Source organism: Phodopus roborovskii, unplaced genomic scaffold, assembly GCF_943737965.1.
Source record: "Phodopus roborovskii unplaced genomic scaffold, PHOROB, whole genome shotgun sequence".
Taxonomy (NCBI): Eukaryota; Metazoa; Chordata; class Mammalia; order Rodentia; family Cricetidae; genus Phodopus; species Phodopus roborovskii.
The window spans coordinates 11,911,232-11,933,054 of record NW_026126588.1 but is presented as its reverse complement, the minus strand read 5'-3'; the positions used below and the strand labels follow the sequence as shown (position 1 = coordinate 11,933,054).

At 37.9% G+C, this 21,823-nt stretch overlaps 1 protein-coding gene and 1 non-coding gene across 2 annotated transcripts in view; both read left to right on the top strand.

The window, feature by feature from the left end:
* LOC127236585 (collagen alpha-1(XIX) chain-like) overlaps positions 1-21,823 on the top strand; it is a 107,905-nt gene that overhangs the window by 19,127 nt on the left and 66,955 nt on the right. Inside the window, exons 3-4 of the mRNA XM_051204295.1 lie at positions 1,460-1,525; positions 2,899-2,998. Of these exons, the coding sequence (XP_051060252.1) occupies positions 1,460-1,525; positions 2,899-2,998 (166 nt within the window). The remainder of the gene's footprint in view (positions 1-1,459; positions 1,526-2,898; positions 2,999-21,823) is intronic.
* LOC127236818 (small nucleolar RNA SNORA64/SNORA10 family) lies at positions 15,269-15,367 on the top strand. The gene has a single exon (XR_007835801.1). It is a non-coding gene; the product is annotated as a small nucleolar RNA SNORA64/SNORA10 family (small nucleolar RNA).

Below are 21,823 nucleotides of genomic sequence, written 5' to 3'. Positions count from 1 at the left end.
TTATCAATATTTTCTTTGGACAGTAAAGCTTTCATGAAATCCTTCACTTCTCCAAGTTCATAAAGCTTTATGCTTTACCAAACCTGCTGTACTTTTCACATTTATAATTTTCTCCAATTTCTGCATGTGATGTTAAAAAAAACAAGATTAATTTTACTTGTATCAATATCTAATACCAGACCCAACTGATTAAAAAGACCCTCCATTTCCCACTGAATTGCTGTAGTTTTGAGGATTCCTTATATCTCATGGTCTGTCTCCAAGTTATTATTCAACTTTGCCGTTAGCTATTTTTGTTTCTTTGCTTTTCCATTTAAACTAGAGAATAAGCTTGTCAGTTTCCAAATGCATGCACACACACACACACACACACACACACACACACACACACACACACACACTGATCCGTTGGAACTGGGATTTTAATTGTCATTCAGAAAGAATACGTCATTTGCTTTTTACTTGCAAATGATGTGCTAACATTACCTAGTCTTTGAGATCCTTCTAGTTCAGTATGCTATGCTGATTCCTTGTCAAAACTCTAGGTCTGAGGTATAGTTGTTAAATGAAAGGCCGAGGCATTCATAGGTTAACTGGAAACTTAGAGATTTTTCACTGTCAGCCAAGCAGATGGCCTTGGCCACAAGCAGTTAATTTCCTTTCTATACTTTAAAATTTAAAACATGAAACCCAAACACAAATTTCTGATGCGGAGAAGTGAGCTAGTGACTATAGAGTGTAAAAGGGTTAATGTATTTAAGAGTGTAGCTGTACTGTGTTGTAGTGGCATGACTTGAAAAGTGAGTTGCAGTTTTGTCAGAGTTACTCTATTTGTGGTTATAGTCTGAATTCATTGTAAGTATATTACTTCAAAAACTAATGTATGAATACACATTATGATGTGGTTTCATTGGACATGTACCTCACTGAGTAGAGATTCACTTCGTTATACATGACTAATATGGACAAATTTAATGAAGTGTTAACTTCCTCAATTTTTACCACAGAGAAAGATTTTTGCTTTCTAATTTTTTTTTTTTAGTTTGTTCTATTCATGCCTCCTTCTGTTACAAAGGCTCAGGATCACCTGATAAAATCTAGAAACAATTCAGTTGTTTAATTGACAGAGTATGTGCTGGATTAGAGAGTTTAAGACAGCTGTGTAAGTTAGCCGATTCCTATTCAAATATACAGAAACATGTGGTTGTTTGAGTAGTAGTTAATAATAACCAGCATCATGTGTTCTCACCATGGGCCAGACAAAATAACATTAAATCTTTATAAACACACTGTGAGATGGGGACCCTCATCCCCACTTCATAGACATTTAATAAAATAGTTGTTTTATTTTTATTTTCACTTTGATTTTATTTATGATTGTATAATAGCATTCTATTTTATTTGGAAAAAGTAGGATGGAAATTTTGGTTCAAATAATTAACACTTGTCTTTCAAATAGAAACAACCTGCCCTATACTGAGGATGGAGAGAAATCAAGATGACAGAAACAGACTTCAAGTTTCAGGTAAGCATTCTTTGCTAAGTAGTGACCTGACATTGTATGTTTGCAGCCCTGTTAAGACACTGCTCTGGAAAGTGGGGACCCAGGGAAGGTAACGTACGTTATCTCATTAAAGGAATAATCACTTCCCTAACTCTTTAGAATGGCTTGTGGTGCATCTCCTGTCCTAGGGGTGGCTCTCCAGCCAGCCCATTGACTGCCCAGATGGAAGTTAGGTCTCTACCAAGCCAGAGATTATATCCTCCAGTCTAGGAGAAGTCCTCCCTAGGTGGGCCTGAGTGCTCCTTTGCCAACTTTGGAAGTTAAGATCGTAACATCAGCATAAAAATGGAAAAATGAATGGTACAGGTGAAATACTGTCAGCAGAGGTCTATATTGTTTAATCTCAGGGTAACAACACCTCATCTTGGTGCAGAACAAAAGCCATGTAAAACCACAAAAGTTGTGCCTTCTGTTGTAGTTATGAAAAGAGAAAAGACTATTACTAAGCAGATGTTTTAGTATCCAGATGTAGTCATATTTTACGTGCTATACTGGTGTAACATTCTTATACTTTTCTTAGTCTCTATGTTTTCTTTTGTTATGAGTGTTGCCTTTGCTGGTTTTGTTGTTATTGCTGTTCGGTTTGTTTGTTTGTTGACAAGATCTTCTTGTGTATTCCAGGTTGGCCTCAAACTCAGGATCTTTCTGCTTCAGCTTCCAAAATGTATCATAGGCACATGTTACCAAACCCTACTTTGCTTTCCCTCCCTCCCTTCCAGTATTCTCTTTCTATTTTTCTTCAACTCTCTCACGTATACTTGATGATAACACATATATTGCACTTGAATTCTAAGCATTTTCCCATATTTATATTATTCTCCTGACGTATGTTTTCGTAAGAGGTTGTTTAGATTTGAAAAGAATGGCTACTATTTTTATGCTGCCAAATGCTCTGTTTATACTCTAGAGAGATACAATGAACTACCACAAGGTTTTTCTTAGGTCAGTTCCTAAGTCAAAGCAAACCTGATATTGTATTCCCTTGAAACACCTCTGAGAAGCAAGGATGGTGGTGCACACTTGCTCTCCTAGCCCTGAGGAGGCTGAGGTCGGAATACAGCTATGCAATCAGACCAGGAAAAGCCATGAAGAACTCCGCTTATGAACCATTCGTCAGAGAGATAGTTATATCCTCTTCAGGCAAAGAGAACTTTATTCTCCTGTACCCTTAAAGGAAAATAAGCAAAACAGAACTCAAGCATAATAGTTTATTTCAAGCAGGAGGATTTTATTTTGGATCAATCAACCTGTGGATATGGATAACCAACTCCTGTTTAAAAATCAATATGTCTGTGAGTTTATTGCTCAGCTTAATAACATGCCATATTTTACAGGCTTTGATTTGGCAGAGAGCTTTGCTCTGAGGCGTGCATTTTGTGAAGGTGATAAAATCTGTTTCAAATTGGGAAGCGCACTTCTTCTCAGAGACACTAGGTGAGTAAATTACTTCATTTTCTTTTCTTTTTAACAATACTTCAAAAATTATTTTCTAAGGATATTTAAAATTCTTGATTAAATAAAAAAGCTAAGTAGTGTCCCCAATGCTGTAAGAATATACGACATGTATTTGTTATCTATAAAACTCTGCAATCACAACTTTTACATTCACAAAGAAATAGTCTTTAGAAAATTAAATACATTTCAGTGTAACCTTATCAGCATTTGAAGTAGACATAACTGATATCTGATTTTAAAAGTGAATTTTGAAACATAAGGCTCAATGTAGATTCAGAAACAAAAGACTGCTACTGTATTAAATCATGTCTATACTGTCTTGTGGTGAATTAGAATAACAGTTCACCCTTAGGTGCTTCCTCCATATTTCTGAATAGAGGTTAAAGTAATGAGAATTTGTTTTGCAGTTTAGTATTTTTTTTTTTTTTTTTGGTATTTATAACTTGGGTCAAACTTGAACATCATTGTGGAAAAGCACCACAGTCCCCCGGGTTTAGCACCCAGCATAGGTGTCTTTGCATGAAAATGATTACAGCATGCATGAATGCTCTCACTTTGCACACACATCTTCTTGCCCATCCTCAGATTCTCCACAAAGACAAGTTCATAACTCGGTTTCCCCTCTAGAAATGTGTCTTTTAAACTTCCCATTTTGCGATGCTCTGGAAGACTTTAATGACATCCTTCCACTCACTCATTGATGAGAAACAAAGACATTAAGGGAGAGCGTAATTTGATGTTGGAGGCATATATGAGGGGTGATTGCCATGGGCGCTACTTTCATTAGGTGCCATAAGGTGTGGCCGTTCAGGTGACCTCATGAGCAGACACTGAGAGCGGCAGAGCAGTGCTTGGATGCGTAAGAAAAAAAAGATACATGGTAGTGTGTGTGTGTGTGTGTGTGTGTGTGTGTGTGTGTGTGTGTGTAGAAAGGGAGAGAGGGAGGCAGAGAAGGAAGATGGGAGAGAAGGCAGGGAGGGAGACTACTGGTAGATAACATTTCTTAATACATTTAGGGAAGGCAGTGCATTCTGTCCAAACATCAAGATGTATTATTTTTCTTACTTTTCTCCTGTTGATTTAAATCCCTGTAAGTCTGGTGATGTGGGAAAAGAATTGGCTGGAGTGAGTCATCCTAAATTCACTGGACTTTTACAAAAGCAGAATAAGCTGATTTGAAATGTATTGCCACTATTAGGAGATGCTATTCTCCCTTTGAGCCCACAGGATTATAAGTAAATTGGAGTTGGCTTTCCAACCTTTGGCTCTAAATCATTCCCCAGTCTCTAGACAATCAATGAAAGTGAATTTTCTGGCTCTGCAGAGCATAACCCTGGGTTCCTCCATGACAGGAAACTGAAGGGTGTCTGGTTAAGCTGACTAGCCAGTGTCAAGTCACTTGGCTCATCTCCACTTGCATTTCACTCATAGAGCCAAGTATGCTAGGATGCCTCTCTTGCATGATGCCATTTTGAGTTTTCAATGGGCCTGGAGTAAAGTTGCAGCTATTTATATATTTGTAAATAAGCTGCCTTGCCGAGTCAGCATGGGAAAAGGCAGATGCTGTTTTATATGAAAAATGAAAATGCTTTCCGTGTCTGAACTTGTTTTTAATGTTCTGGCATAGTCTACTTGGCATTCATGTGAGAAGAAGCCTCGTGAATGTGGGGATCAGAAACTTATTTGCATACATTTGATGTCTTTAGCCTGACTTCCTGTCGGACACCCAAAGTTTGCTCAGGCAAGTGTCCTCAGGATATCTATACTCATGTCTAACTATCTATATTATTGTTCAATTAAAGATATATTGACTCAAGGGTATCTGGAGAACTTGATGTGTTTTTCTTGATTGGAAACTGTCTATTTCTTCAGCATGTTTTGAGCTAACAAAGGGTGGGTATTAATCCCTTAAAAGATTCTGGGTGGCATCCTATCTAGTTGTCTGAATTATCATTTTAGAGGAAGCTTTTTCTCCTCTTGAGGGTCTCAGTCTTATTGCTAAAGGAATTTAAGAATGGACTCAAGTGGAATCTTGAAGGCAATTTTATTGCGTTTAAAAGAAACCCTCAGGGCGGTCAAACAGTAAATTTTACCAGAGAAGCAGAATGGGAAAGAGAGAAAAAAAGAAAACCATGTTTTTATTATTGGTAAATTACTCTAACTCCCAGGTTATTTGTTTAAGTAGTGGTGTGTGGAATACTATGCTAAGGTGGATTTTGAGGCCATATTGAGTTCTGTAGATTTTCAGCACTATGACCCATTAGAGGAAAGAGAGTGTGGGGTGTTCAAGTGAGTTTCAGGTCTGCAACTGTTCTGGTTTGTGATAAAACTCCGGAAGATGGCCAGCTTTGAATCTGAAGTAACACACATGACTGAGGAGTAATGTGATGCTACAGATGAAAGATATCCAGATAACAAGACTTTGTGAATGAGGATAACAATAACATACTTTACTTGGTAGGTATTTAACACACATGACATTGGGTATGTTAAGAAACTTAATCTTTTACAACAGTAAAAATATTCTACTTAGAATGGAATAAATATATTCTGATTTTTGTTACTAGAAATACATCTCTAGGGAAGAGTCATCTTTCTCTGTCTCCTTAATTAACTTGGTGGTTGCTTTATGAAAGCAGGGTTATATAATTCCTTACTTTTACATGGATGTTAGGGATAGTCCAAGAGAATGGAATAGGGGTTATGAGAGGCCAGGAGAGGAGGTGTATTAGTAATTTTTCATTGTTGTGAAAAAACACCGTGACCAAAATGGTTCATGGACGAAAGAGTTTATTTGGACTTACAGTTCCAGAGGGAGGGTGCATATGGCTTGGGCAGGGTGGCATGGTAGCAGGTGGCTAGAACAGGGAGCCAGGAGATTGCATACTCAACTACAAAAAGGAAACAGAATAAACTGAAAGCGGACAAGGCTATGAACTCTCAAAGCAAGCCCTCAGTGATGTACTTCCTCCAGCAAAGTTGAGCATCACTCACTAACTGGGAACCAAATGTTCAAATGCTTAAGCCTATGGGAGGCTTTTTCTCATGTAAACTAGCACAGTTGGGTATCAGCAGAGATGGGGGGGGGGGAGGGACCAGAGAATACTAAGCACAGTGAGATAGGAGTAGCTCCTGATGTTGGATAGCATGGAGGGATATCCATAGTTAACATTGTGTATTTCAAAAGGCTTAAAAGAAAAGATTTTGAAAGTTTCTTCATAAAGAATTTGATGACCACTTAAGGTGATAAATATATCTTATTTTATTTTAGTATCATTTGATGCATACATGTATCAAAATTATTTGATACTCCATTACTAGAGATTTTTATATGTCAGCTAAACTTGAAAGATCAGAGAAGTGAAATTTTATAGGGAAAATTATTGCAGTCCATTAAGATGATAAAGATGTCAATGAATAGTCACAAAAATCTAAGAAAATTTTATACAAATAAAACTTGAATATGTCTCAAAGAAAGGGAAGAGATAAGTAGACGCTAGGCTAACTTGTATTTTTGTATTTTAGACTTTTTCAGGGGCCTCTAGAGTTTAGTATCTCCCTTGAAAATCACCCTGAACCTGAGTGGTACACTGAATAGCTTATGCCAAAATTTATATCTTGTCTTTGCTAGTTTTCAATGATGGATCCTATGAGTGTGGCTTTTCTACATGGGTTTTTATATGAACTCAGGTTTTTTTTTTAATTAATTAATTTTTTCCATTTATCTCGCATCCCTAATGCAGTTTTCCCTCCCTCCTCTCCTCCAACATAAGCTGTCATTAGTAAAACTTTGGTTTTTAGTATTATAAACAGCACTACAAAATAGGGGAAAGGGATTGCCACTCTATATGAAGGACTATTTCCAAAGGACTGGCAATGACAGCCATCTTTAGGGAACCTGATAGAGTACTAACACTGCCCCCATCATATTCATATCCTTGTATACTTTGTATTCTCTGTGTCTTCTGTAGCATTAGGGCCCTTGGTTCTAAATCCATATGTCTTGTTTCTAAATGGAACTCTCGCACAATTACAAATAGGAGCTAGAGTGTGTTTTATAACCACCATAGGTGTTCCTAAATGGTTTTGTTCAGCTAAAGAATGACATGACAAAGGAGAGAGTCAACTAGGGAGGGCACTTGCAGGAGGAGGCCGGGAAGATGGAGGAAGGAAGGGGAGTGAGAACCCACAGGCACAAAGTATGTATGAAAACACCATAGTGGAACCCATCACTTCATATGTGAGAAAGGGAGGAGGGAGGGAGGGAGGGAGGGAGGGAGGGAGGGAGGGAGGGAGGGAGGGAGATGAGCAAGCAACCAGGGACTGCAGAGATGATGGCTCAGCTGTTAACAGCTTACCCAAACCTGAGTTAGGTTCCCAGCACCCGCACCTGGTACCTCTCCCAGGAGGACCCAACACTTTTGGCCTCTTAGGGCATTGGCCCTCACATGCACACAACCCACTCACACACGGAAATAATTAAAACCAAAGAAATCTTAAAAAAAAAAAAAACCAAAAACAAAACAGCAAACAACAACAAGAATTAAGCTTTGCTTTCCCTTTGTGCTGGCCTGAGAAGAGCCTGAAACCTTTTGTCTCTCGCAATTCAGCATGCTTAAGCTACATGACACCCTTCTGTCACTGAGGCGAAACTTAAAGCATCACACATGTAAGGGCCAATTTCAGTATTTTCATTCTTTCCCCTCATATGGGTCTGTTTTCCAATACACGTTTCATTTTTTTTTTTTTTTTTTTTTTTTTTTTTTTTGCTCTTACTTGGGTCCTGTCCAAGTACTTAGTAACAGCTAGATTCTGGGGCATGAAGCTATGCTCAGAGCTGTGACACAGGCTTCTAATTCCTGAGCAGTTTCGAAGGATCACTTTGCAGTACCGTAACGCTATGAAGGGTGACTGCATCCCCTGGGCTTTCCTATAGACAATTTTCCGTTTTGAGATAGGAAGCGCCCTATATAAGGGCCATGGGACTTAGCTGAAGCCTTGTCCAGCTGTTTCATGAGACTGACTGACTGTTACACATGATTCTTTATGTCGTCACGGTACTTCCTTAATTATCATCTGGCATGCCAAGAATGTGAGGTGAGTCACTGCTCATACGTTCCAAAATGGAGAGGGGAAGAATGCTGGGCTCACAACCATGGAATTATTCAAGTAAAGCTATTCAGCAAAAATGACTAGTATTAGTTCTGAAAGAATTTAAAGATAGCCCCGGTAGAAGTTTTAAATACTGTATGGAAATATCATATTACCAATAGTTACAAGAAATTATCTCATATTTCTTTAGGAAATTCAGGGATATTTTTAATCTACCAACAAATTACTTGATAAAAAAATGACTACTGAAATGTAAAAATGATGCAAAATCCTTTAGTATTTTTGTTCGTTTTGGAAAGTTTTATTTTTTTTCCCCCTTCCAAATTTGCTTTATAATTGGGTGAAGATGGAGGTTTCTGTTCTGCCTGGTCCCACAGCAAATTAGCCCCAAATAAACACACAAAGACTTTCATTAATTTATAAACTGTTTGGCTGATGGCTCAGGCCTCTTATTGGCTGGCTCTGTCTTAATTATTAACCTATTTGTATTAATCTATACATTTACACGAGGCTGTGGCTTACCCATAATCCAACATGTTACTCCTTTGGCAGTGTGGGATCTCTTTCTGGCCTCTCTCTGCTTCCTCTCCCAGACTTCTTCTCCTCTCCTGGCTATTGGCCAAACAGTGTTTTATTCATTAACCAATAAGAGAAACATATACAGGAGACCATCCTCCATTAATTGGGTGAATATAAATTAATGAACAGAACTTAAGACAGATATATGTAACACTATAACAAACCTGATAATTATATATACAAAAACAGTGAATAACAACAAGTATGCTCTAAGAAAAGGAAAATTAATATTTTTGAAGTTCATCCTTAAGTCTTTCCATCATGGGGTTCATTTAGAAATTAAGCAACATAATAATACTTGAGCAGAATGTCATATTAACTATTTATTGCATACTTTCTTCTATAATACAATTAGGAAGAATGTTCAAGAAACTTCTCAACATAATATTTTAAAAAATACATCTGAGTTGTTAGGTGGAACTGCTTTGTTTGCTCATTATTTTAAAGCACAATATCACTGAGCTGAATGAACAAGTCACCTCAGGAATAACAGGAAAAATAAATGCATGCTAAATGGACAAACCTCATATCTTTGCTAGTCTGTCTCCACTGGTAACACTTGCTAAAGTGTTAAAACCTTACATCTTTACTAAACAATCTCTACCACTAACACTTCAGAAGATTTAAGAGTATTCCTACATTGATTGTAAGAAAAAATAAAGAAGTCTCTTTGAGATACAACTATGAAGTCATGTGGTTATAGGAATCCTGATGCATTAGTGTGTGAAAAAGGAAGTACATTTACCTTTCTCAAGACTTGAGAACATTTTATCTTTTCATTGTCAAACTTATTTCACTGATATTCTTCCTTCAGATTTCACATAACTCAGTATTACTTCAGAAAGGTAAACTGCATGAGTAATCGATCACCAGTGCATAGATATACAGTGATATCACCTTAATTGGAGATTCCCTTGAGTGTGAACCCAGGGACAAATAATCTCATTTGCTCAGAAACTTTCACATCTTTGTATATATTTGTTAGTGCTATTGGGCAAAACACTTGGAAACTTCAAATATTTTGATTTCACTTGAGTTGTGAATGCAGACACTATGAAAAGATTTATTTACATAATAATTTATGTTTAGTATATTAGTAATTAAGAAGTCTCATTATCACCTTCAGAGAGGACATTCTTAAAAATTAGACCGTCAAATAAAATGAAAGTAAATGTTCAGTGAGATACTGCTGTTCAAGGACAAACTTGCCTCTTTCTACATTCAAATGCATACAGGCTTTTGAAAGAAAGTGATTGTGTTTCCATTTCTCAGGAAACTAGTGCTTTCCTCCTCCACTTGCTATAGTGCACATCAGACTGCTAGGTGTGTAAATCAGAACTCTTCCTATGGGACAGCCAGTATGTTTTCCTAGCAGAAGGGATAGGAAGCAATCGGAAGCCAGCTTTGTATCTCCAAGCAGACAGCTAATGCTTTAAGTGTTTAGAGGAAAACAGATAACCCACGTGGATAGGATATAACTTTGGGTTGGGAGAAAGAAAAAGAAAGAAATAAGGAAGGTCAGGAAGGAGAAGAGAGAACAAAAAATGGGCAGGCATCACCGTTTCTGTCAACTTGACATTAAATATTGGGAAGAGGGAATCTCAGCTAAGGAAAGTCTCAATGAGAAGATCTATGGGCATGTCTGGGGGATGCATTTTCAAACTACAGGAAAGAAAACACATGCATGAGCCCATGCGTCACTCATCTCTAATCTTAATCCATAATAGTCCTGTGAAGATTAACCCAAGGAATGATCAACCCAAGGAATTGGAAAAGGTATTGTTTTTACAATGTTTACAAATCTTCAAATATTTAATCACAACCTTAAACTTATGAATCAATTTACTTTTTATTTATTTAGCATGAGTATGCATGTACATGTGTTGCGTGCGTGTGTGTGCGCCCACAGTTGTGTAAACATACCACCACATATAACATGGAGTTAGAGGATAACTTGTGGAATTTGATTCTCTTATTCTCCTGTGTGGCTTCCAGAATTGAACTCAAGTTGTCAGGTTTGGCTACCAGTACCCTTACCCACTGATCTACCGCTCTGGCCCTAAATGTATGAATTAGTTGAAGAATTGATGGTAGTGATATATGATCCTTTGTTGTATATTCAAGTATACTTTTATAGCAGCTCTATAGACTTTTCAGTAAGGTGTTAGGACTCTATTTTCATCAACTACCACTACAGTAATAAAAATAGTTTTGTAATCACTCTTGGATACTAGCAAATAATATGATATAATCACAATTTCAGTGATAAACTTTGAGATTTATGTCAACCAAGAAAAATTGTGGTGTCTAATAACAAAATTTCTTATCATTTCAATTTTCTCTTCTTAGTAATGAAAGCTAATCAAAAATGGTAGCCTAAAATTACTTATATTATTTTATGTGGCCCACATACTTACACACACCTTATCCATAACCTCATTTTAATGACAACTTGCATTTCTTAAAATACATTCACTCTAAAAAGAGGTGAATATTGTATAACTTTAAACAAAAATAAAACATTCAAATAATAGAGAGGAAAACTTTCATCTACTGGGACTAGGTATTTTAAGTGAATTTGGGATAGATTTATGAATGACTATTTTAGTCAGCATCAACATACATGGTGGTACTATGAAGAATTAACATCTGGATGCTTGAATATGATTTGAATTGGGCAATCTTACCTGAACTCTCCCATCTTCTTCTTTACATCTTGCAATACTTATCTATCTTCTCCAGAAGTGACCTTTCTGATTTCCTCATTTGTGATTAGTCCCCTCCCAGCCAGCCTCCTTGGAGACATCCATCCACCATTGACCCTTTGCTCTCGTGTCTTCAACTTATCCCTCCATAGCATCTTGGCCTCTTATTCTTCAAATATGTATTTAATCCCACCCTAATCTAGAAATGTTTTCCTTAACAGCCCCATTCAGTCATAAACCTCTCAGTGTTACTGATGTATTTTCTTATTGATCCCTTAACCTATTCACAAGGATTTCTTCATCTCTATAAAAATTTCTTTCTCTGAGATAATAACAATAACTATTCTATTTCCAATGCCAATAGCATCAGCATTACAATGTCTCTCCCATACCTTTGTTTATCTTTCCTGCCATCTGAACTGCTATGTAGCCTAGGAAACGTAGTGCATGCCCTATCTTCAGCATTCAGCTCTAACTGATGTCCTCAGTCAAATTTGCTTCAGTTTTTGCTCCAGTACACCTCACTTTTGGTGGAATTTTGTACACAATTCTGATCTCATACTGACCTGACTCATGTAAGTGTTTTGAGGGACCAAATGATATCATGAGTTCATGAAAGCTTCTGCCACTGGGATACCTACTCCTTACCTGATTATCTAGGGGTCCTTGCACCCCCAAAAGGCTATGAGGATTCATTTTTTTCTGAGAAACACAGGAGTGTTCATCACATATTCATTTTTAAAAATAAAAGGTATGATTGAAGCAGGGGATGTAGCCTAGGGATTCCAGCACTGGCCACTACCATAGCTGTGCAATGTCCTCGGGTGTCGCCTTGATTCCCAGCTCTATAAAGAAAATATAGATCAAGCAAGTCCACTTCTATCATTGTTTTCTAAATTGCTTGCCATGATGAATACTGTCTTTGCTGAAAACCCTATCCATGAAAATGTCACTTCCCAGGGGCCAGTCAAATTCTTCCCAGACCTGTTCATCTTCAGTCTTTAGGTACCAGAGTTTCCCTGTAGCTTTATGACTGAGTCCTGGCTAACACACACATACAGACACACACAGGCACACACACACACACACACACACACACACACACACACACGCACGCACGCACGCACGTATGCACGCACATGCACGCACGCATGCACGCACGCATGCAAGCACACACACACTTTGGAGGTGTGTGGTAAGGATCTAATGCTCTGACTCTGAGGCACTGAGGCAGTATTGTGTATTCACATAGCCTCACAGAGTTCTCAGCAAATATAGTTCTACTGACTCCTGGTTCTCCCTCCATGGCGATCAAAAGTCAGAGATATGAATACGAGCGATTCTTTCAGTTGCCTTCAAGTTGCCTTGCTCTTTTTGACACTCACATAATAAGCATATAAAATGATCTGTGCTTAGGAGGGCTACAGAGAAAGCTGCTTTATGGTATTGTGTCCATATTAAGTTCAGCTTTGATGCCAGTGAAGGAAAAGAAATTCTGCAAAGCATTTCACTCGATTCCCAATGATCATGGATACTCACTGTGGATTGAAAGATGAATAAAGGCATAGTCCCTGCTTTCAAGTTATTTCTGTCTCAAAAGACAGAGAGGCCAACAATTAGCTATTATGGAATGTAATGTCATATATATGTGACACACACTCTGGGAAACCAGATGAGGAACAGTTTTACAGAGGATTTGAAAGGTCGTGGTTTAAAATACTGATGTGCTGGGTTAGCTGGGGGACAGCATGTACCATGGCTATTATAGGGAGTATTACCGTGGTTTTAAAGGTCAAGGTAGTTGAAGAGATACTGAGAGAATCCTGTGTGATTAGTGAACATGGGTATGAGAGTGTCTAGATAGGCAAGGGTATTCTGGAAGGCCATGTGTGCTGGTCTGAAGAGTGTGAACCTCATTCATCTAAAAAGCCAAAGGTGTGGGAATGCCCCATACACCCTAGGAAAAGAAAAACAGGAACTGTGTGAACACCATTGAGAAACCACAGCTTCCCATTAGGTGTGAGACTTCCTAAGTGGATCCGGAAGCAGGAGCTGAGCACCCAGATCCCAGAAGTACATTTCCGATTTCTAGGGACTCCTGTGGAGACTGGGTTTTCCTCCGGATATTTTGATCTTCCTTGGGTGAGAAATGTAGGCCAGGACTCACTTGCAGAGGGTCCTCTCTTTCTGAAGAGCACCTTGCTCTTTGCTTGGGGGCTGGATGGCATCTGTGGAGGGGCTTGTGTTCAATAGGAAGTCATTTACAATGCCACAATGAACAAGTACTTACCAGAAAAGGCGAGAAATTACTAGAGCATCACCCAAGCTTTGTTTTCCCAATTAACAACCTATCTGTCTGAATCCTCTTAGCAAACACAAAAAGGCTAAGATTTCAGGATCTCTGTGGCTCTGAAATCAAACATTATCCCCAAGCCCAAGGGAAGGCATTTCGACAGACTCTCCAGCCCAGCTAGCCAAATTGCCTGTAAGTGGACAGGTGATGTGGATGTCAGCTGGGAAAGAAATGACTTACTATAAACTCCAGGCATCTCTCACTTCACTCTCAGGAAATGTAACTTGTATCATATTTCTCTTCCTGGAAGATGTTCAGCAAGGCAGAGGCCTCAGTGATACTGGTAAATACGGAAGTTCTTTATAAACCCTGCCTCACACTTATTCAGAATGGAAGAATTAATTTGGAAGCCTGTTCTTAATGTTTAAAAATAGATTTTTTTCCATGGGGCCATTCATTTTAAAAGGAAAAATAAATAAATAAATGTCGGTCTTGTTAACTATGATCTGGAAAACTCCCTTTAGCTCTACTGGAATATAGCACTTTCTTTAAAGGCAGCTTTACTTAAGGCCTTGGGCTATGGTCTGCTTGAAGAATTAGCGCTGGGAACTCTGTAATTAACAATTAGGCCTTTTGAACAAGTCGTTGTTTGGAAACAAATTACACTTGATTTGGGGAACATAATTTGCAAAGTGAAGTTTTTTCTAAAACAATTACAGCCTCCTTCTAGTAGTTTATGAGCACTGAAAGTTTTAAAATGTGCAAATCTGTCCATTTCCATAGGATCCCCCCTGCCTCACATTCTTTATCCCACAGTGAGGAAGTAGGCAGAAAGGAAATAGGGGTTTGAAGATAGTTTTTCTTTCCAACCCCTTATTCTGTAGTTTGGTTTTATCTTTAACTTTGTGTGTGAGACAGAGGTGCTGTTTGCTGCCTTGCAGACTGTGATTCCTTTAGGAATATAGAAAACTCCATCAGACTGACCTTTCCATAGAAGAAAAATAACTTAATATACCAAGAAACATCAACTGATGACTTTTCACCATGCTCTCTATTTTTCTCATCAGAGAATCATCTAAGTTTGTGATGGAGAATAAGTCAATCTTCTTACACTTCCTTCTCTCCATAAAACAACTATGCCAGTACACATTTGTCCATATTTTGGAAGTGACTTATTTTCAGTGTCATTTTTCCTGAACTTGCCAAACTTTCAGTGTTTGCCGCCTGGAAAGGAGGTGGAAAGTGCAGCCTTGTCCCCTTGAGACATTCCCTACTGGTTTCCCATCAGTTGGTCAGCCAGGGATGCCTTCCAATTTACTCAGCTGAAACCTTCTATCCTTGCAGGATGAGGCTCTTTACCTTCAATTAGTTAACTCTGTGGGTAGGAAGCAATGTCAGACCCTGGTTTGGGAACTCCCTGGATGACTGGGGTAGAACAGACATGGATCTGCATATAGGACCTAGGATCTGTGCAAAGGGTCTCCTTTGGAGCATTGTTCAAAACAGTCAGATTTATGAATGTTACTTCACATCCTACAGAGTTATTCATCACCTCCCTCAGCTCTGGCAATCACACAGGTCCAGTATAGAGGATGGCATTCTTAGTGCATAGCAGACCTGCCACAAAGTGGCTGCTCTGTTCCTAAGAGTACATCAGCTCCTGGGTGGGAAGGACTTCTATTCACCAATCCCTTCTATTTGCTATCCAATCAAGGTTACCTTGGATGCCATCTCTAAGACTTATAGCTACTTGACCTCTGACCTATGGATTGTATTCGCCAAGTCCACTTAAGAGGAATACACTATCTTATGAAAACCCAAACAAGTCCCCATTCCGATGACCCAGGCTCCAGTCATTGCTAACATATAAGGAAGAGTTTTTATACAAGAAAAATACAGTGATTTAAGCCTGTTTTTTTTCTAAGAAATTAAGTATTCATTTTTTAAAATTAGGTTACCATTCTATTAGTGTTCTTCCCAGAGTGTTACAGTCCCAATCCAGTATCTTTCTTCTACAAGACACACAGACACTTTTCATCAAAATTCTTCAATATTTTTTGTTCCACTATGTAATTTGAGATTTTTCACCCCTCCCTAGAAGTTGAGTTAAAGAAGTACTTGTCTAAAATAAAAAGTAATCTCTAGGGTTTATAAGGGAAAATAGTTATGATTTCACCTTCTTTAGCATGTATCTTTCTTAAAACCCAACAGACTGTAATTAACCCATTTTGATAATATTACTGAGTGCTTTGTGATACTTCCTGGTGTTCTCAAATAACGGGAGGGGAAGGAACTGTAATTATCAACCTCAGGGATACCAGGCACCTAGGAAGTACAAATGTCAGAATGGATATTTTCCTTAGAGACCAATATGATTTGTTGTTGTTGCTAATATCATTGTGTGATTATAAACATTGATGATCTCCTTTTCTTAAATTTTGTAAAATTAATATTGCATGTTAATTTGCTCACTTACCCATGCTAAGGAAAAGAAATAGAGACTTCTCTTCTTCATCAGAATCTGAAAAGGCTACTTTTAAGTCAGGTCAGTAACGATGGAGAGAATCTTGTTTGTAACTAAGGAGGATGTGAACAATTTGATAGCATGGGAAAAAACTGATCTTGAAATAAAGAGTCATGAGTTCAAGTCCCAACATGATCTCTGCCTGGCAGAGAGATGGAAGAGTAGACATTTAAGTTCTGTGACTTTGATTTCTCATGTAGGAAATAAGGTGGTTGATAAAAATTATTGTCAGGATTCCTTTAAGAGAGTACTATGGTTTCTGGTGGCTGAAACATTTGCAAGAATGCAAGAGTACTACAGAGTAACATTTTTGTTAAAATCTTTTCCTTAGTATTTCCCCTACAGTGGTCTTAAATCACTGTAGGGATTGTATGCTTCCTTTTGGGAATGACTATCTGATGGGCTTGTTTTGGGAGTAGTTTTTGTTTCTAACTATTTGATGAAACCTTAAGTTCACCTGATACTTAATTGTTCTTTCTGCCATTTTCCTGGTGAATAGAATATGGTACAGTTCCCAAAGATTAGGCAAATGAACATAGATTTTATGCTCATTCAGCACCTGGGACAGGATTACATGCTTGGTGGGTTTCTACAATGGTTGTTTAACAGAAACAAGTTGGCCATAGCCCTGTCTTCATGGGAATCATTTTATGGTGGTTGGAACTAGAAAACACATGTGTAAGATGGTAAATTATCCAAGACTCAAGAAAGTAGAGCAAGGCAATGTGTCAGGTGGTGATTGGAGTCTGGTTGACTTTAAGCTTCTTAGAGAAAATGACATTTGAGCTGAGACAAGAATGATGAGGAGAACCCATGTAAATGAAAACTCTAGAATGACTGTCCCATGGGAAGGTACATAAGGCACCAAGGACCAAAGCCTCAGTGACCACAGTATATTCGAAGACTCAAAATCTGGGTCACTGTAGCAAGTCGTAGCTGCCACACAGAATCTGGGATAGGAGGCAATGTGTCAGTGGCGGGACCTCTTGGGCTTCTGGACAAGCTTCCGGAATGTGCCTTTTACTGTACAGCATGTTCTAAAAGTTTTAAGTAATTTTTGACTTTAAAAGTTTATTCTATCTACCACGTGCTGGCCAGACTGAAAACAAGAGGAAAAGGAATGTGTCTTATCATGATCGTGTGACAGGAGTTCTATGGACAATGACAGTGTAGATGGAGAAGCATAGATAGAATCAGGGTCTGTTTTGGTGGTGGAAGGAGTAAGATTTGCCAGTGGATTGGGTTGACAATAAAGGAAGGGCAAAAATTAAGCTGTTTTCCCAGGATTTGACTGGAACACCAGCGGTGTCTCTTTTAAATCGTGGAGTATTGATAGAGATATGCATTTGGCTGGAAAAAGCAAGACGTTGAACAAAAGGATGATTTCGGCCTCCAAGCAGAGATGCCCAGGAGGAGCCCAGGCATGTGAATCATGTACACAAGAAGGGAGTTGACAAGGTTGACTAGGGTTAATCTCCCTTCTATCATATCTCTTCCCCTCTCTCTTCCTCCTCTTCTTCCCTCCCTCCATGCCCATCTCCCCAAATCTCCCACACCTCCAGGTGACATTTTGAATGCTCAGATCTCATAACATTGGTGTGTCATTTTGGTTTGGCTATCTTTGGGGTAACTTGCTCTTCCTTCTTTGTTGTCTACTAAAATGTTCTTCCTTTAGAATAATCCTTATGGACCTCAGCTCTGCGATTTCCAGAGTGAGAACTGATTATTGGATAACCTGGTAGCAGTATGTAACTGGTTTTCAAGGATTAATGTTGACTAAGGTCTGGAGTTAACAGCTGGTGTTTTATAAACAGAAGCTCTATCGAGGGAGGAAGAGCAGCCTACAGTGGATATCAAGAGCCTGTGTTTTCAGCGAAAGCACTGTATAATCAGAGAGAATGCTGGTACCTCCCAACACTCTTTGACCCCATACCATACATTTAAATGACTTTGGAAGTACAATTCCATTTCACCATAATTAAATGTACACAGAGGGATCCATGCCATTCTCTATCTCTTGCCAAGAGCTTTCTTACAACACAAAAACTATCTAAGCTTTATCATCTTATTTGTTCTTCCTAATGATGTCAAGTAAATTTTGCCTAGCAAGAAATCTCATTAATCAGCAAGGAAAAAAAGTCACCAGAGAATATAGTTAATGTACAATTTGGATAAATACAATTAGGATAAATACAGTCCTATCTAAAGTTCTGAACAATGTGTTATTTCATGGATACTTTAAATGCTATCTTTTAAATAATGCAGTTTCATTGTTTTAGTGATTTGGCATTAATTGTTGATGTTGAATTTTAAGTATATGAAAAAATATTCAGGTACATTTTCATTTGAAGCTTTTTTTTTTTTTTTTTGGATACTTCAGGGTTTTCCTCTGTGTAAAGTGATAATTACAGACTTTAGTGGCTTAGCTTTGCCTATTATAATAGAAAAATGTAATTAGTAGTTTACTTATCATCATTCAAATAACTTGCCTCACTACTTTCATAACAACACATTTAGAGAATTAGGAAGAGGCGGTCATTAGTCTATACTACTCTATTGTTAGGTCTCTGAAGAAAACAAGTTAACTTACAGCATATTTTAATAGTTAGTATTTTTATTATTATTATTTAGGTTTGGTTTTGGTTTTTCGAGACAGGGGTTTCCCTGTGTAGCCCTGATTATCCTGGAACTTGCGTTGTAGATCAGGCTGGTTTCAAACTCAGAGATCTGCTTGCCTCTGCCTTTGGAAGGCTGGGTTTAAAGGCATGAGCCACCATGCCTGGCTCTGTTGGGGTTTTAAAATGATCATTAATATAATTCATTCTCTTTGGAAAAGTGAGTAGATATAGAAAATACAAAGAAAAAAATGGAATCTTTCTCAATTTTTACACCTAAAGGGAAACACTGTAATATTCAGATTTTTAGAAAATGTATCTTTTGTTGCCATCAAAATCCCTCTGATTCAAGTTCTCACATTTGACACCATTTTCTGACCTTCAAGGGTCCCTTCAAGGAGGCTGGTACTTGATGCTCGCTTGCTCCTCCCTTTCAGCTTCACACTAAGGTCTTTCTCTTTGTGATTGAATTGGGCCTGCTGTACAAAGAATGCCAGAGAACAGATGAAAGCTAAGAGATTTCCGCAACACTGAAATAAACAACAAGTTCAAAATCTTTTGAGTCATGAAACCTCGGTGACACTCTGGATGCTAGCCCCATGCTCAGCAGCTGACCCAAATGGGGACACCATGCAAGCAGTTTTCCCTGGCCCTTCTGGATAATTCAGCATAACTTTAAGTTTACTCTCTGTGATAATTAGCGATTTAACATACTGATGTTATATGATCATTCTTGACTCGGGATGCTTGTGGCCTCGCCTGTCCATTGAGTTTAGGTAACACTCAATAATGTGTAGAAAATAGACATGGAAAACACGTGGTGGAGTAAGATCAAAATGCCATTGAGCCCTCAAGAGTTGGTTAATATTAATGCATGTGGGTAACATTTACATGGATGATATTGCACTAGAAGCAATGAATATAAAATAGGTCAAAGACAGAAAATATTCCATTGATAACTTATAATATATGTCAAGTAAATTTTGCCTTTGAGTAATATATTCATTTGAGTATATATATTCATTTGAGTAAAGCTTAACAATATTTTCCTTAATGGCAATCTCACTGAATAAGCAACAGATAAGGTTTCTTATAGGAAATTACACTCCATACAAAAACATTCAGGCTGGATCTTGGACACAGCAAGCTGTCATTATATCTCTCTGGTAGCATACAAGTAATCCAATATGGCCTCTTTTATAATAGAAACTTTGGCAAGGGCCAGAGAAACTATTCTGTGTCACACCGAGTGTTTGTGTGTGTGTCCTGTAAACATGAAACCAAGTTGGTAAGAGCAGATATCATTTTTTAACATCTTATTTTTAAAACACAGAAATTTCACTTTAAAACTTACATTCTTGGCAAGTAAAATAAAATCAGTTTCTTTTTGTTCTCAAAGACTGAGTATAAATTTCTGAAAGAGAAATATGGAAATTGTAAGGATCTTTATCCACTGTGAATGCATGCCAGAGATGTTCTTTCCCTGAATGTTTTGAGAGTATAATTGTTACATGTTAATTATACTATAATTTTGTCACAAGACAAGCTTTATGATATAACACATTAAAACATTAAAATTATATTATAAATTACTGAAAAGAATCATGTTAAGCCTCTATATATGAAGTATTTAAGTTTCACCCTAAAATTAAGTCTGCCTATTTTGTTACCCTATCAATTATTTCTTTAACACGAAGTCTTCAGGTTCCCCCATTGAACTGCTGTTAGACTTTGTGGTAAATATAAATTCCATGTTTGCATTCAGTGTCAATCAGAGATGAGCACAGTGATACTCCAAGTAGAAGATCACAAAAAAGTCATTTAATTATTTTTTTGTTGTTATTGTGCTACAAAATGAGTTAAAATAACTGGGTTGTTGGTGTTCTTTTTTTCCCCATTGAAATTTTTAAAAAGAAAAAAAAAATCTGCTCCATTTAAAGCAAAGAGAGCATGGACTCAAATCGTCTAAATTAGTATTTTCAGAACTGTCAATCAAGCAAGGGCTTACAGTAGTCTAATGCCTGTTTAAGTCTGGTAGGCATTGACAGCAGCATAGAAGCCACTGGGGGTGGCTACAAGGGGCTCAGGATTTTTAATAAACTCATCCTAGAGAATTCCTACTGCTTTACCTGGCTGATACCCTAATTTGGTCTTTATTTTGCCAGGCCAGAGCTCGCTCAGTAGGAGCTGCTTCTTCCTTTGGGAAACTGTGGAAAGCAGTCAGCAACTGTTGTATAGAATTACAACCACCATTTGTGGGAATCCAGACACTGTTGTTCATAAGGTTGTGTGGAAAGACAGGAAAGACATGTGAAGGCCTTAACTTTGGACAGTTTTGAAGCTCTGGATAAACATAACCAGAAGACTGACAAGAGCTGTAGACTACCTTCCTCAGTAGTCATCCTGTACCCCCGAGTGTACCCCAAAAGCAGAGCTGGGAGGCTTACAGATGAGTCTCAGGGACCCTCCCTTCTCTGCTTCATTGGTACTGTGACTACAAGTTCAAGACATTAATGTGTGTGCTTGGATTCAACTCCTGTCCCCTTGCATGTGTGCCAAGCTAATACTTTAAATCTGTCCAGTCCCTTGTTTATTTTTAACTTTTATTTTCTTATTATGTTTAAAATGCACTGGTATAAATACATACATATGTACATATATCAATACTTACATAGGTATATAAAGTATAAAGAATATCTCTCTGGTAGCACACAAGTAATCCAATATGGCCTCTTTTATAATAGAAACTTTGGCAAGGTCCAGAGAAACTATTCTGTGTCACACCGAGTGTTTGTGTGTGTGTCCTGTAATAACTAATAACACAATGCAAGAGAGAAGGGTTATATATGAGCAAAGATAGATATAGATATAGATGTAGATGTAGATGTAGATATAGATATAGATATATAAAACTGAAATTAAGTTGTCATTTATCTATGCCACAGTGCTGTAAATCTATATTAGGTATAATACTGA